The 12,853-nt window shown below is 38.3% G+C and overlaps 2 protein-coding genes across 16 annotated transcripts in view; one reads left to right on the top strand and one right to left on the bottom strand.

Annotated features, from left to right (window-relative positions):
• The window catches only part of LOC119484667 (85/88 kDa calcium-independent phospholipase A2-like), a 119,624-nt gene that overhangs the window by 93,593 nt on the left and 13,178 nt on the right, over window positions 1–12,853 (bottom strand). For 8 of the 14 annotated variants that reach the window (XR_005206071.1, XR_005206072.1, XR_005206073.1 and 5 more), the window contains exon 19: window positions 8,503–8,581. Coding sequence is in view for 4 of the 14 variants with exons in the window: in XM_037763648.1 (XP_037619576.1) it covers window positions 11,671–11,815 (145 nt within the window). In the remaining 10 variants the exon portion in view is untranslated. Of the gene's footprint in view, window positions 1–8,270; window positions 8,384–8,502; window positions 8,582–9,093; window positions 9,137–10,640; window positions 11,816–12,853 lie in introns of those variants that run through there. The other 6 variants (XM_037763648.1, XM_037763651.1, XM_037763652.1 and 3 more) reach the window with 4 other exon arrangements.
• LOC119484676 (sialoadhesin-like) lies at window positions 1,511–9,335 on the top strand. 2 transcript variants are annotated; one of them, XM_037763684.1, is made up of 10 exons: window positions 1,511–1,636; window positions 1,959–2,261; window positions 2,348–2,581; window positions 2,735–2,839; window positions 3,336–3,536; window positions 5,030–5,350; window positions 5,755–6,103; window positions 6,197–6,254; window positions 7,785–7,975; window positions 8,353–9,335. In XM_037763684.1, exons 1-10 carry the CDS (start codon window positions 1,582–1,584, stop codon window positions 8,378–8,380), a joined length of 1,845 nt encoding a protein of 614 aa, XP_037619612.1. In that variant the 5' UTR covers window positions 1,511–1,581; the 3' UTR covers window positions 8,381–9,335. The 2 variants fall into 2 exon arrangements, with proteins under 2 accessions (XP_037619612.1, XP_037619613.1); XM_037763685.1 differs by lacking the exon at window positions 5,030–5,350.

The raw sequence follows: 12,853 nt of genomic DNA, 5'->3' as shown, positions 1-12,853 counted from the left end.
GTAAATCAACTTCCCAGTACGAACACTTAAATATCCATCATTTAAATCATTATGTTCTAAAAGTTACTAACAGCTGAATCCAGAGTTATTTTCCTCGACATAATGAACGTGCATCAGACCCACGGGACTGCACCGTCCTGCACGCTCATATGACATATGCGGTTCTGCCAGCTTCCTGCTAGCTGTATGCAGCTGTAATAATGGATATATTGGCTCCAATAATCATTTTTATTATCTTATAATACACCCATGGGCTGTATGCTGTAAGCCTGTACCGTGGTGGATGTATTAACGTCTCTGTTCCCAAACAACCGGCTATTGGCCAGTAGCTAGTAGCACTAGTAGCATGATATAAACAGAATTTAATGGAGTTGTAGGCTATTTACTGACACGCAGGGCAAAAGAACAGGACACAACCTCTTATACATCCCTGGTTTGAGATTGCGCTCAAAATCTGTGTGCTGGATTTTACCAACTTCCATTTATGTCCATCGCTCACTTTATGCTCCTCTGGGAAGCAGCCGGGCAAAAAAGTTTAATAAGTAAGTAAGTAAATTGTTATAATAGTATGTATATTTATAATAGTTTTACTGCTCAACACAGGTCATTTCAGTAGAAACATTAAAATGATGACAAGAGAATAGAAATAATTTTGCTTTACTTTTGTACGCCACTACGGCGGAAGAGTAGCTTTGCTGCTGGGCGCTGACGTTGCAATGGAACGAACAATTGACTTTCACTTCTTAGCAACATACGTTCTTTGCTAGGCATAATGTTGTAGCTAAATGCAAGAAAATAAAATAAAATACTATTGCTTCTTAATGGAAATGTGTGTGTGTGCATTTTGTGATGACGTGGCTCTCAGTGTCTGACTGGTTGGCCACATCTAATCTATAGCACAGATCACTTTGCCAGAAAAGCTTGTTTCATCACTGTGTGGCAGTTTCTAGTGTGCTTCATGTTGTGTTACGTTATGGAGGATTCTCAGCTGTTACTGCAAAAAAAGGTTTTTGTTAAACAGTTTTTACTGTCAAAAATATATGGTGCTCTGCATGTGATGAGGTGAACTAAAAGATCGTAGCTATTTGTGGCTGCAGCTTTTTTTTCTACCACAAAAAAACCACAGACGGCTTCACACGTCTCTGCTTCACACCTCTCACTCTGAGAACTTTGATATGATGAAAACATAATGTAATTTACTCCTAATGCATGTTGCATGAAGACACTCTGTCAACATGTAACAATACAAAACAATAATAATTTGGATTAAATACAGAGTGAAGTTAAAGTCAAAGTTTTCAATGACAAAACATGACGTCAAATAACTACTGCGCTATATAGGTTCTTCACTAGAAGTCTCAGGAAGGAAGTGACTGTTTGGTGTCAGAGCTGCAGTTTGTCTTCCAGCCGCCCTCACACTGGCCAACAGTCCATTCTGTCTCTGGAAGAAGACTGCTGTTGATTTTCATCATCCGTTTATATTCTATATTTTTATAAATGTTTTATAAAAACAACAGTTGTAATAAGGTCATTAAATTATAGAATCACCTTTCTGATTAGAAGCTGAAGACGACAGCAGCCATGTTGATATCAGGAGCTGGATATGTGTTTATGGGTTTCATCCTGTTCATCTCAGGTATGAATGACTGTTTATCCTTTCTTAAATAATAATAATAATAATAATAAACTGTGATCTGTTAAAAAAAAGTTTTTCAGGAGTGTACAGTAGGTGTTCATTTGTAGACAAATTGTAGGAAATTGCAGACTGATATAAAAGAAGATTTGAACCATCAAGATTTTCACATATTGTGCTGTTACAAGCTCTTTAGATGTATTACAGTACATCATTAAGATCCTTTACAGCATCATACTACTATCATTGACCAGTTAGTAAAGAGAAGAATGTTACAAGAAGTATAATGTGTCCAGATGTTTGCTGATGAAATCTTCTGTTAAAGGGGTTCAGGGACGAGCAAACATCATCTGTGCTTTAAAAGGTTCATCAGTGGATCTGCCCTGCTCAGCTCAACATCCCACTTCAACCAGGAAATGGTACACTGTACACTGGATTGGCAACAACAAGTACACTCTGAATGAGATCTCTGCAGATGGAAATCGTGTAACATACAACATGTCTGCAGAGAGTAACTTCACTCTGACAATCAAAGATCTGACAGAGAGGGATGGAAATCTTTACTGCTGCAGAGAAACTGACAAACCAGAAAAATGCTGGGAAAACAGAATTCAGCTCCATGTTGCAGGTACAGTGGTTGCCACTTCTTTATTACTAATGTATTACTTTAAGAATAATAACAATATGAAGTCTAAATCAACGCCATCATCCCAGACCTGCAGGTGAAGGTGATTCCCACCACAGAGGGACAGACAGTAACACTGATATGTAGCACCAGCTGTCCTCTGACTGAAAACCCTGCAGTCTACATCTGGTACAAGAACAGAGAGTTCCTCTATCAGGACTGGTCTCCCTGGTACCAACAGCTGGTCAGCAGTGAGGAAGCAGTCACATACTCCTGTGCTATCAAAGGCTACGAGGACCTCAGAGCCCCTCAAGTCTCAGTGGGTGAGTGACAACCAGCAGCTCCTCATCATGTTACACAACCTGTAGTCTAACAAGTTACACTTTCAAGAAAAGTGGAATCATTGAGAAACAACAACACACAATACATCTGACCATCACAAATATAAATAAGGTATCTCTTTTCTTTTTGTCCAGATTCTGTCTCATCGACCTGCTTTAAAGTGACCTATGCTAAAGGGAGGATGTGTTCTTCTCAGCAGACATCAGAGGATGAGCCCTGCTCCATCACATATCCAACAGGTTGAGTTTCCATAAACATCCACAAACACATCTCCTACCCCCACACCTCTAATCCTTTAAACTCATTGTAAGAGCTATTTATTTGTTGTTCGTATTTATTTGTTGTTTTACTAATAATAAGTAGTATTGTTTGATTTATTATTTTACATGTTTACTGAGATATTATTTTTCGTAGCGTTCTCCTTTGAAAGTTATTTGTTGAGTTTAACTATTTTCTTGTTCAGTATATTTCGTTTTTTGTATAATTAGTTTTTTGTTTTCTTTGGGTACTCATGGTTATATAAGTAGGTAGGCAGGTAGGACCATCATGCACCTGGGTTCGGCTTATGTTTTTTTACCAGAACAAGAGAGGTAGCGACATCCATGTTTTCTTTATGCTTTGTTTGCTTGCTTAATTTTGGATAAATAAATCATCAGAATGATGAGTTTATATATAATATAATAAATGTATTTAATCAAACAATTGATGAAAAATGTATTTATCATCTCCCAACAGAAGTACATGTTCAAATGAGTCCTGCAGCAAAACCAGACCATGTCAGACTGACCTGTAACTCCAGCTGTCCTCCAACTGCCTTTATATGGTATAAGAGCAGATATTTAGTGAGAGAGAAAGAGGTTATAGTTCCCACCACTTCTGCTGAAAGTTTCTCCTGTGCTGTAAAAGGCCGTGAGGATCTACACTCTGATGAAGTCTGTGAGTACGAACTAACTTGTAAACTTATAAATTGGGATATTTGTGTTAATTGTCTACAAATGGCAACGAGAAATATGATGATTTTAATATTGATTGATTGATTTAATACATTTTTTGTAGTGTTATGATCAGGGTTGGAAATGAACACCAGCCAAATGCTGGTAAAATATACAAGTGGCTGTTGGATTTGCTTCACTCACCAACCGAAAAAACAATGATACTCTATTGAGTGACTGGTAGATTTTGGATAGAGCTGATACGATACACCTATCTCCTGATTCCATAATACTCGGGTGCCGATTTGGTATGTATTGTGATTTTTAGGTATAGCGATTCTATATTATGATTTATTGTGATTTTTGTTAACTTTTTTAACACTAGACCATGGGAAAAGCTGAGACGTATACTTCTAGGGATTTTTAATTTGGAAAATATCTAAATTAATGCAGTAAAAATGTTTGATTTTCAGCATGTATGTAGTCAGAGATGTCCTGAAGTCAAATATATCAGTCATTGTCAGGAATTATTTATTAATTGTTTTCCATCAACACAAAAATCAAAGAATAAACACATTTCCTTCATAAATTAGTGGTATTTTCTTTTTAATTTATAAGACACATGTAATGTTTTATACTTCTGGTAAATGTAATCCAATCAATCTTATTTCTCTATATGTACTTTGTATATACAGTTCCCTTTGTTAACACCTTATTTTGAAAACCAGACATAGTCCCACAAGTCTACTTCCTCTAACTTCTCCAAGTTCGTCTCTAGCTCTCCCGTCAGCTCCGTTCTCTTTATACATCCATGGTCAGCTCCATCGGGGCCGTTTGAATGCATTTAACATAAATGTCAGTATATGGGTTCTCTAAAGTCGTAGCGTCGGCCCATTTGATCACGGAGATGAGAGTGACGACTGGCTTGACCGCACGTTACCGCAATACGATAACGTTTCCTGTCCATGACAGAGTTAGCATGCAGCTTAAGCCGTGATGTCTAGCTCTGCTTTTCCTGTCAATGTGTGAAACCCAAAGTGTTTCCATACTTTACTGGATGTGTAATGTTTACCACTTTGGATTTATAATGTGAGGGTGCAGGTCGTAACCACGCAGACCCTCCGCTGTTTTCTACTTTCCCGCTTCGGCTCATTGCGGTTTGCTTTGGTTGACGGATACAGAACAGATATGACGTCACGTTACTCAGACTACAACAATATAAGCGGTGACTTCCTTCTACCTCCACATAGACTGAAATGAAGCAAATATATTGATTCTGGCATAAAAAAAAGAATTAAAAAATTGTAACAACAAAAACAAATTGCGACACATACGTAAATCGATTCTTTCTCACCCCTAATTTTAGAATTCACAAGCCAGTGACAGGTGGACAAAAAAGTTAATTTCCGACACTGGTTATGATTCAAATATCTTTATCTTTTATGTGTAGAAAGTTCTTAAAGTGAAACTGCCTCTTGTCTCTTATCTTTATTTCAGGTGTTGATAACAGCGACTGCTGGAGTGTGAATTATGTCAGCAGGAGAATCTGTGCTCTGGAAGGTTCTTCAGTGAACATTTCTAGTGATTATTCTGAGAACCAGCAGCCAAAATATAAATTATGGTATAAAATAAAGAGAAGTGGGAAAGAAAGAGTTGTAGAGCGAATGAAGGCTGCAGGTCGTGTGACGTATCATGACAACATGAAGAATCACCACATCCTGAGAATCAATAACCTGAAGAAGGATGACTCAGCAAAATACACACTCAGACTCCAGAGAGATGAAGGATGGAAACCTGGAGTGACTTTAGTTGTCACAGGTAATACTTTAGATTAAATACATTATTTTTGTATAGTGATTTTCTGACTTCCACACCATGTACTACCAGCAGTCAGCACAATAAAAGGCTGATTCATGCTTCATGTATTCCATGAAGCATGAAATGGCCTGTCAGTCATTCAACGTTGTCTTGTTGGATGTACAGAACATGCAACTTTGACACTAGAGTTCACAGTTCACGTCTTTACTTTATAGCATGAAGGAGATCTTTCTCTAACCTTAACTAGTACCACAGTTTTTAAACTTAACCAGACCTAACTTAACACGTATATGAGTCTTTTACAGTATGTGGGTTGTTTAAGAAGACACTGACAAACAACCTATTTTATTGTATAGGTATGAGGACTTACTGAGGATTTACTGACCGCTCTAACCATCTTTCAGGTGTGAAAGTTCAGTTTAGTCCTTCTGCAGTGGTGACAGAGGACCAGAGAGTCACACTGACCTGCAGTACCAGCTGTCCTCTGACTGACAACACAAACTACATCTGGTTCTTCAACAGTCGACCTCTGACCCTGACAGAGAACCAAAACAAACACCTGGTTCTAGACCCAGTCAGCAGTCAGCATGCAGGAAAATACTCCTGTGCTGTCAGAACCCACAACAACAGCAGCTCTCATGAAGAGACTCTCACTGTCCAGAGTATGAGGGGGAAATGGACACCAGCAGCAGCTGCAGGAGTCTGTGCTGCTCTCCTGGTTATAATACCCCTCTCTGTCTTCTGCTGGATCAGGTGAGCAACACTGTCCTCTGTTTCAGAGGAACGACATTCACACACTAACCTGGCATCACTTATTAATTTACATTCACTCATTTCTCTAATCAGAAGAAAGAGGACTTCCAGACAATCTCCTAGAACTGAAACATCAGACAACTTGCAGCAGGTAAAAGAAAGAAATTAATTAATTCTGCTACAATAGAAAAACATCACCGTCTTCTTTCCTGCTTCTCTGCAGAAGGAATGATTCTTTCATCCGACAACAGCTTCATCTCACAAATGTTCAGATTTTTCTCCCTCACTAAAATCACAACATCATTCCCCCTACTGTACCTTGTTTCTTCCTTCTTAACTCAACACTGTTATTCTGGTGACATAGAAACATGTTGTCCCATAATGGGTCCTATAATGTGCAATGTAAATCTTGTTCCACTGCAGTCCATATCAGGCCAATCAGTGTTTCATAAAACATTAGGCTGTGTTCGGAACAAAGGCGAAGAGAATTTTCATCTTGCTTTACTCACGCGAGTTGGACCGTCGGTATCATTTGTGTTCATTCGCTCTGAACACGCAGGAGAGGAGAAGGAGCTTGTGTCCATAGATACCAACAACTTTTCTTTCCACCATCAACCATGGAAGAAATAACCATTTTTGCTGCTTTGTACATTTTGTAGAAGTCCCAGATATGACAGAAAACCAAACGCCGTTGTGTCTGGATTCATAACATCACCCGGCGGCGAGCTGTATTCACATACAGTGTCATTGTACTGACTGTATCTAGCAAACTACACGTCGCTACTGCGGTATGAACCCAAAATAAACAGATTGTGCTGTGATTTAATTGCATTAAACAGATCAAAATGATGCCGAAATAACTGTATAATGATGTTGATTTGTAAAAAGTCTGAATTCATGCTTTGTCAGGTCTGTACGCAAGACGACAAGCAAACAATTTTTAAAATGCTTGTTTTTTTTAATGGAGTTTGGATGGATCAGTGCCAGGCTATGCAGCTGCTCTATTAACACTCAACACAAAGTCATCTAGGCATAAAAACAGCAGCGACGTTGTTGTTTCTACCATAGACAGTCTGTGGTTTATACACATACATTTATACACAGAGTTTGGTCCAGTCTCTGTACAGATATGATGTACTATCGTAGCTCTGGGTGACCACAGACACATACAAGATTTAATTCCTCCATTTCTGATTCAACAATGTCAGGACGTCAGTGACAACAGGAGGAGATTCTCAACGCCGATAGGCTTTCACAACACATCGTCACTTGAGTTTCTCACTTGAGTTGAAATATTTCAACTCCCTCGTGCCTAGTGCGAATTCGCTTCTATTCACCTCTTTGCATTGACTTTGTATGTAATCGCACCGTGCGAAAAGTTCTTGGTGTGAACACATACCATTAAATTTGATGTTCACCACTGATGACAATTACATTATCACTTTATAAGTCTGTAAAAGCTGCAATACAATTAGGTTTTCTCTGCACAATTGTATTTTATTTAATCAATGAACATATTTTTGATTAACACTTCTAAAGGTATCCAAGACTACTCCAGTACCAGCTATGTTGTGCTAACCCTCCCATCCAGTTGAGCTCTAGTTGGAATAACTTTAGAGGCCTACTTAGGAGGATTTAAATTACGTGTAACATTAAATAATTTCTCTCGTCTCTTTATCAGGTAAACTCTGGTCCTGTGTATGACGACATCTCAGCTCAACCAACAGAGCAGGATGATCTTCACTATAGCAGAGTCCACTTCCGTCAGAACCAATCAGATCCTCTCTACAGCACAGTCCAGACACATCCGCCTCAAGAACAAGATCTCACCCCCTACGCTGTTGTCAACTTCAGACCCAACACAACCCCTGAGTAAGTATCTCTTGCTATTACTGCTGATTCAGGATCTGTTTGAGGGATCTACTGTAAGAATGATGTAGCGTATCACAGGATGGGCCATTAATCTTAAATCCTAAAGGTACAAGTTTGATAAAACTTGAAAGATATTCAATGTTGGGACGATGATTAATGGTCAAAATTCAAGGGTACTTACGCCCATCGTCACAACACTGATCTGCTTTCATAAAACTTCAAGGTTACAAATTTCATACTTATTTAAAAGGTTATTGTGAGCCTTGCAATGAAACTGCATAAACTGAGAAGACTGTTTTTTTTCATGTAATTTTAAATACTTTGCTACATGTTTAACCCACAGCACATTAATGCAGCATTATTTTCTTTACTTTCAGGCATGATGGCCAGGCAGTGGATCCCTAGAATCTGTACAACACAGCAAAGAAAACCTTAAAGAGACTGAATGTAACAACACACCTGCCTCTGTGATGAACAGAACTTGTATATTATTCAGTTCATTGATGATCTTATCTACAGTAGCTTACTGTGAGTCAGCAGGCAGACATCCAGCATCTTATGGACACCTCAGGAGCACACTTGAGAGCGCTGATGGACACCCACTGCCTGTTGTAGCAAGAGAAACCAGAACCTTTTAGTTACTCTGATTAACCCATGGTCCAGTCTGTTGAACCCAGCAGACTTTCACTGTGTCAAAATACAAGGATTGGACACCATACTTTCCAATATGCAGAATCAACCCTAAGACAAATAACCTAATATTTTTATAAAACTTAGTTAAAATTCATCAAAGTTAAAACAAAAAGCCCTGCAGGGCTATTCATCATCTTGCACAATAATGTCAACTGTATCATAAAACATCTTCCTGAGGGATCTTTTAATATATATTAGGACATTGTCAGTGCAGTTCTATAACGTTAGAGGACAAAGCATTCAAACAAGACAATATCTAGATAATATCTTGAAAATAAATTGGCGTTAGCTCTGAAGAGAAACACCTTTCTGACAAAGTTAAGACAAAAACTGGTTCTCAAAAATATGTGCTGATTTAGGTGTTAATAATATTAATAAACGTTAGTTATTTATAAATTGAGAAATGTGCAGATTCACTAACTTACAGTCGTAGTTATTACAGGATGGAAGTACAATGTTCCAGTTACTGTGTCCAACTACAGCTGTGTTTCTTAGCAGCTAAAGCAGTTCATGGTTGGTTTCTAAATTGAGAATTGTGCAGATTCACTAGCTGACAGTAGTAGCATTAATTATTACAGGATGGAATGTTTATTCCTTTTATTCGTGTTGTTTTGTTTTCAAGAGCAGCTAGCTAATGCTTTTCGTCCTTCTTCTATACAGTGTAGAGTTACAGCAGTGACCTGCAGCAGAAAGCTTCAGCTAGCTGAATACTGACTGTCCTCTTCGGTCTCCTGAAAGACCGCTAGGGGTCTCTGTGACGCCTTTTCTGTGTAGAGGCTAGAGGGTAGCCCCCAAACCGGGGAAACTCTCGCGAGACTGTTAATGTTGGGCATTGATCTGGAATAGTTAAAGTTAGGATGGGCCGTCGGGCAGCAAATCTCGCGAGAGTTTTTGCAGATCTCAGATCGGATTTCGCGGTTTGGGGGCTTCCTTCTAGACACATCCCCTTTACTGGGGTATGATGCTTTTTATTAGATTAGATTAAACTTTATTGTCACTGCACAATAAGAATAGGTACTTTTTTTCATCTTTTTTGCCTTTATTATACAAGATTCAATTACAAGCCTTTATGATATATTTCAATTGTCAAAAATTTAAATTCTTGTTGACCGTGTTGACAGCAATAAAGACAAAAACAACACAAAAAAGACATTCAAACAACAAATTGTTCCGTTAACAAAGAGTGAGGGTCCAACTCAAGCAGCATAAACAACTTCCATCTGTTGATATGGACCTTTAACCTTTAAATAAATCTATGAATAAAGTGTTTACGCAACAAAACTTAATTCATCATCACATTTAAAGGGTGCAGCGATATACAGTATCTTTAGATTGAAACCAGGCTCTGAAAGCCTTGTGAGTAAAGTTTTGACCATATAAGTTACAGGTTTATTCATGTATTTGCCACAATATCTTGTGTTTCTTATCTGAAAACACAAGATATTTTACTAATTTTATTCTACAAAGACAGCATCAACATCTAAAACTAAGTTTTAGTTGTTATCTATCTAACATACAGTAAGTCCTTACCTGTTGTTTTGAGTTTTGGTGATGGGGTGAACCTTTGTGTAATTGGATTATGGATTGTACCTTTAAATAAAGTTGTTTTATGCTTGTGCTCTGAGTTGTTTAATGGCCACACTAATTAATTGATAAATTATAGGGAAGATTAAATTACAAGCCAGATATTTAAGAGTGTGACTACAATATCAACATTTCATATTCATCTGTGCAATAATGTGAACCCAGCCACTCATTCAGTCTATTTTTCAACTTGTTTTTTACTGTTTACTTACTTACTATATCTTTATTGTTTACTTGCTTATTTATTAGATCTTGTTATGTTTGTTACAGATGCCTCTTGTTGTTTGGACTGTCCCCGTTTGCTGCTGTAATCCTGCAGATTTCCCCGCTGTGGGACTAATAAAGGATTATCTTATTTGATCTTATAACAAAGAAACAAAACAGCAACTTAAGTCCATATTAATATATTTTATTACCATACAAGTATACACTTCAGTAATTAATCCAAATACAAAAAAACATAGGAAATCATTTGTTGTGCAAGTAGCAGTGGGTCTTCTGTTTCTTTCTCTTTCAAGTAAATTGAATCTTCAAGTCTAGTTTTAAGTCCAGTACGTGTTAAATATGCGCTCAAGACACAGTAGACTGAGAGGTTGTAACAGTGAGCAAGCAAGTTATTTGTGGGCGTATTGTGTTTAAAGTCAGTATAAATAACTTGTATAGTAAAGACCTGTAAATGAGTTGTGGTGAAAAGAAAGGAAATGGTACAAATGTGGGTCCCTGACATATAAGGCAGAGCTGGTTCATCGTCACCACCATCCACACTGTGCTACAGTACATGTACACTGCATATGGTGTAATAGTACTGCAAGGTCCCCTTGATCATATGGCCTTATATGACATGTCTGTATAATGAGTTTCTTAGTATTTACGTGGGTTAAAAAGAGGAACAAGAGGAGGAGGAATGAGGAGGAGTGTTACAGTTTAATCACAACCAATAAGAGTTGTAACCCAACACTAAAGAGAGAGAGAGAGAGGGGAGGGGGATGACAGTTAGCAGTCAGTGTGTGCTACTTTGAGTTTGATACCACCACTTCCTCCTACATTTCCTCTGTATTCACACATCAAAGATGAGAAAACGTCACGCTCTCCTTCCCTGGTTTATGTACAAACTTAATGAACCATTATAGTGATGATAAGGTCAGTGATACGGTCGCATGATGCTACATAACTTGCTGTTCAGTAGGCTACGTTAATCTTGATTCACACATTTGCTCCTGACATTTCAGCGTAAATATGAGAGTCATTGCAGTCAAGGAGTTTGAAAGAAAGAGCACACCAACACAGACGTTACAATCTTGAATCACATGGCTCGCTCATCTTTTGACTCCGCTCACAGGTCTCTGCCGTCAGCTCCCATATTCTCCATCTCCTCTGCTCTTCGCAGCCTCCTCCTCCGTGTGATGTTTCTGGTGCTTTCATTTGTTCAGCAGCACCTTTGCCAGAGACTGCAGGTTTTCCCTCTTCTCGTACAGGTACATCTGGGTCTCCCACAGCATGTCCACCAGGACCGCGTCACTCACCTCATCCAGCATCACCTCCTGAGACAGCTGGGGACTCAATCTGCACAAAAGACAATAAACAGCTTCAAAGTACTGGACAAATGACAATGTGACAAACACTAATTATGAAATACTGCAGACTTGTGTTTGAATAAAGTGTTATGTATTCCTCGTCGTCATGCAGAAACCTACGTCAGGTCACGATGTGGGAAACAGTTTTTTAGAAGGCTTGAAAGGAAAATAGCATTTTGATGCTAAAACATAATTTGACCAAAATGCAAATGTTTGTATTTGAATACATAAGGAACACCACTGGGAAGATACAGAATGATATACAAACCTAAAATAAACAACAAAAGAATGGACCCACCCTTTAACTGACTAAACTGGACTTGATATGACTGTTAAAGGTTAAACATTTGTTTGATGACAGGTGTTCTCTTCCTGTTGACTCTAAAGCTGTCAAGTAAATTATTTAAAGGGGAACTATTATGCTTTTCCTTATTTTCTGTCATATATATATATGACGTTACAATGTCATATGTTCATATTAAACGTGGCCAAAGTGTCAAATAATGAGGTAAACGTATGTAAAAGTATTTCCTGTAACAAAACCATTAGGCTTCAGACTGGCTTCTGACCGTTGTCAACACTCCGTTTCCAACGTTTTGTTCTACTGTGGCTACAAGATTACGTCAGTTCGTACCGGATTTCTTTCTAGTGAATTATTAGCAGAAATAATGGCTATAAGTATGAAAGTGAGCGTCTCAATAGCTAACTTCATATGCATGTCATGGTGGTGTATTTGCTTGCTCAGAATCCTTTATGATTATTCTGCATTTCCTTGATTTAATTGGCGGTCTGATTGTGTGAGCAGTCAAACAAGCTGAATTGTCACTCGTCACTCAGCTATAGCACCTAATTGTTTCCTCTTTGTCGGCCGTATCTGTCTAGTCTGTGTCATTAAACACTACACTTTGCAGCACTTGTGTCACTAAAGATAAACTGATGGCTTAAAACACAGAAGAGGAAGAAAGAGTGTGAGAAAATGAGAGACAAAGAGAAGTGGGCCAAAGAGGAGATGGAGTGATAAAGATGT

Source organism: Sebastes umbrosus, chromosome 3 (assembly GCF_015220745.1).
Source record: "Sebastes umbrosus isolate fSebUmb1 chromosome 3, fSebUmb1.pri, whole genome shotgun sequence".
Classification (NCBI taxonomy): Eukaryota; Metazoa; Chordata; class Actinopteri; order Perciformes; family Sebastidae; genus Sebastes; species Sebastes umbrosus.
Note: the sequence above shows the minus strand (reverse complement) of the source record. Positions and strands in the feature narration are given on the sequence as shown.

Bases quoted from the DNA above. Each gene is read 5' to 3' on its own strand.
- LOC119484676 (XM_037763684.1), top strand. From the start codon at position 1,582: ATGTTGATATCAGGAGCTGGATATGTGTTTATGGGTTTCATCCTGTTC. The intron at 2,582-2,734 runs GTGAGTGACAAC...CTTTTTGTCCAG, and splicing joins AGCCCCTCAAGTCTCAGTGG to ATTCTGTCTCATCGACCTGC. The intron at 6,255-7,784 runs GTAAAAGAAAGA...TCTCTTTATCAG, and splicing joins CATCAGACAACTTGCAGCAG to GTAAACTCTGGTCCTGTGTA.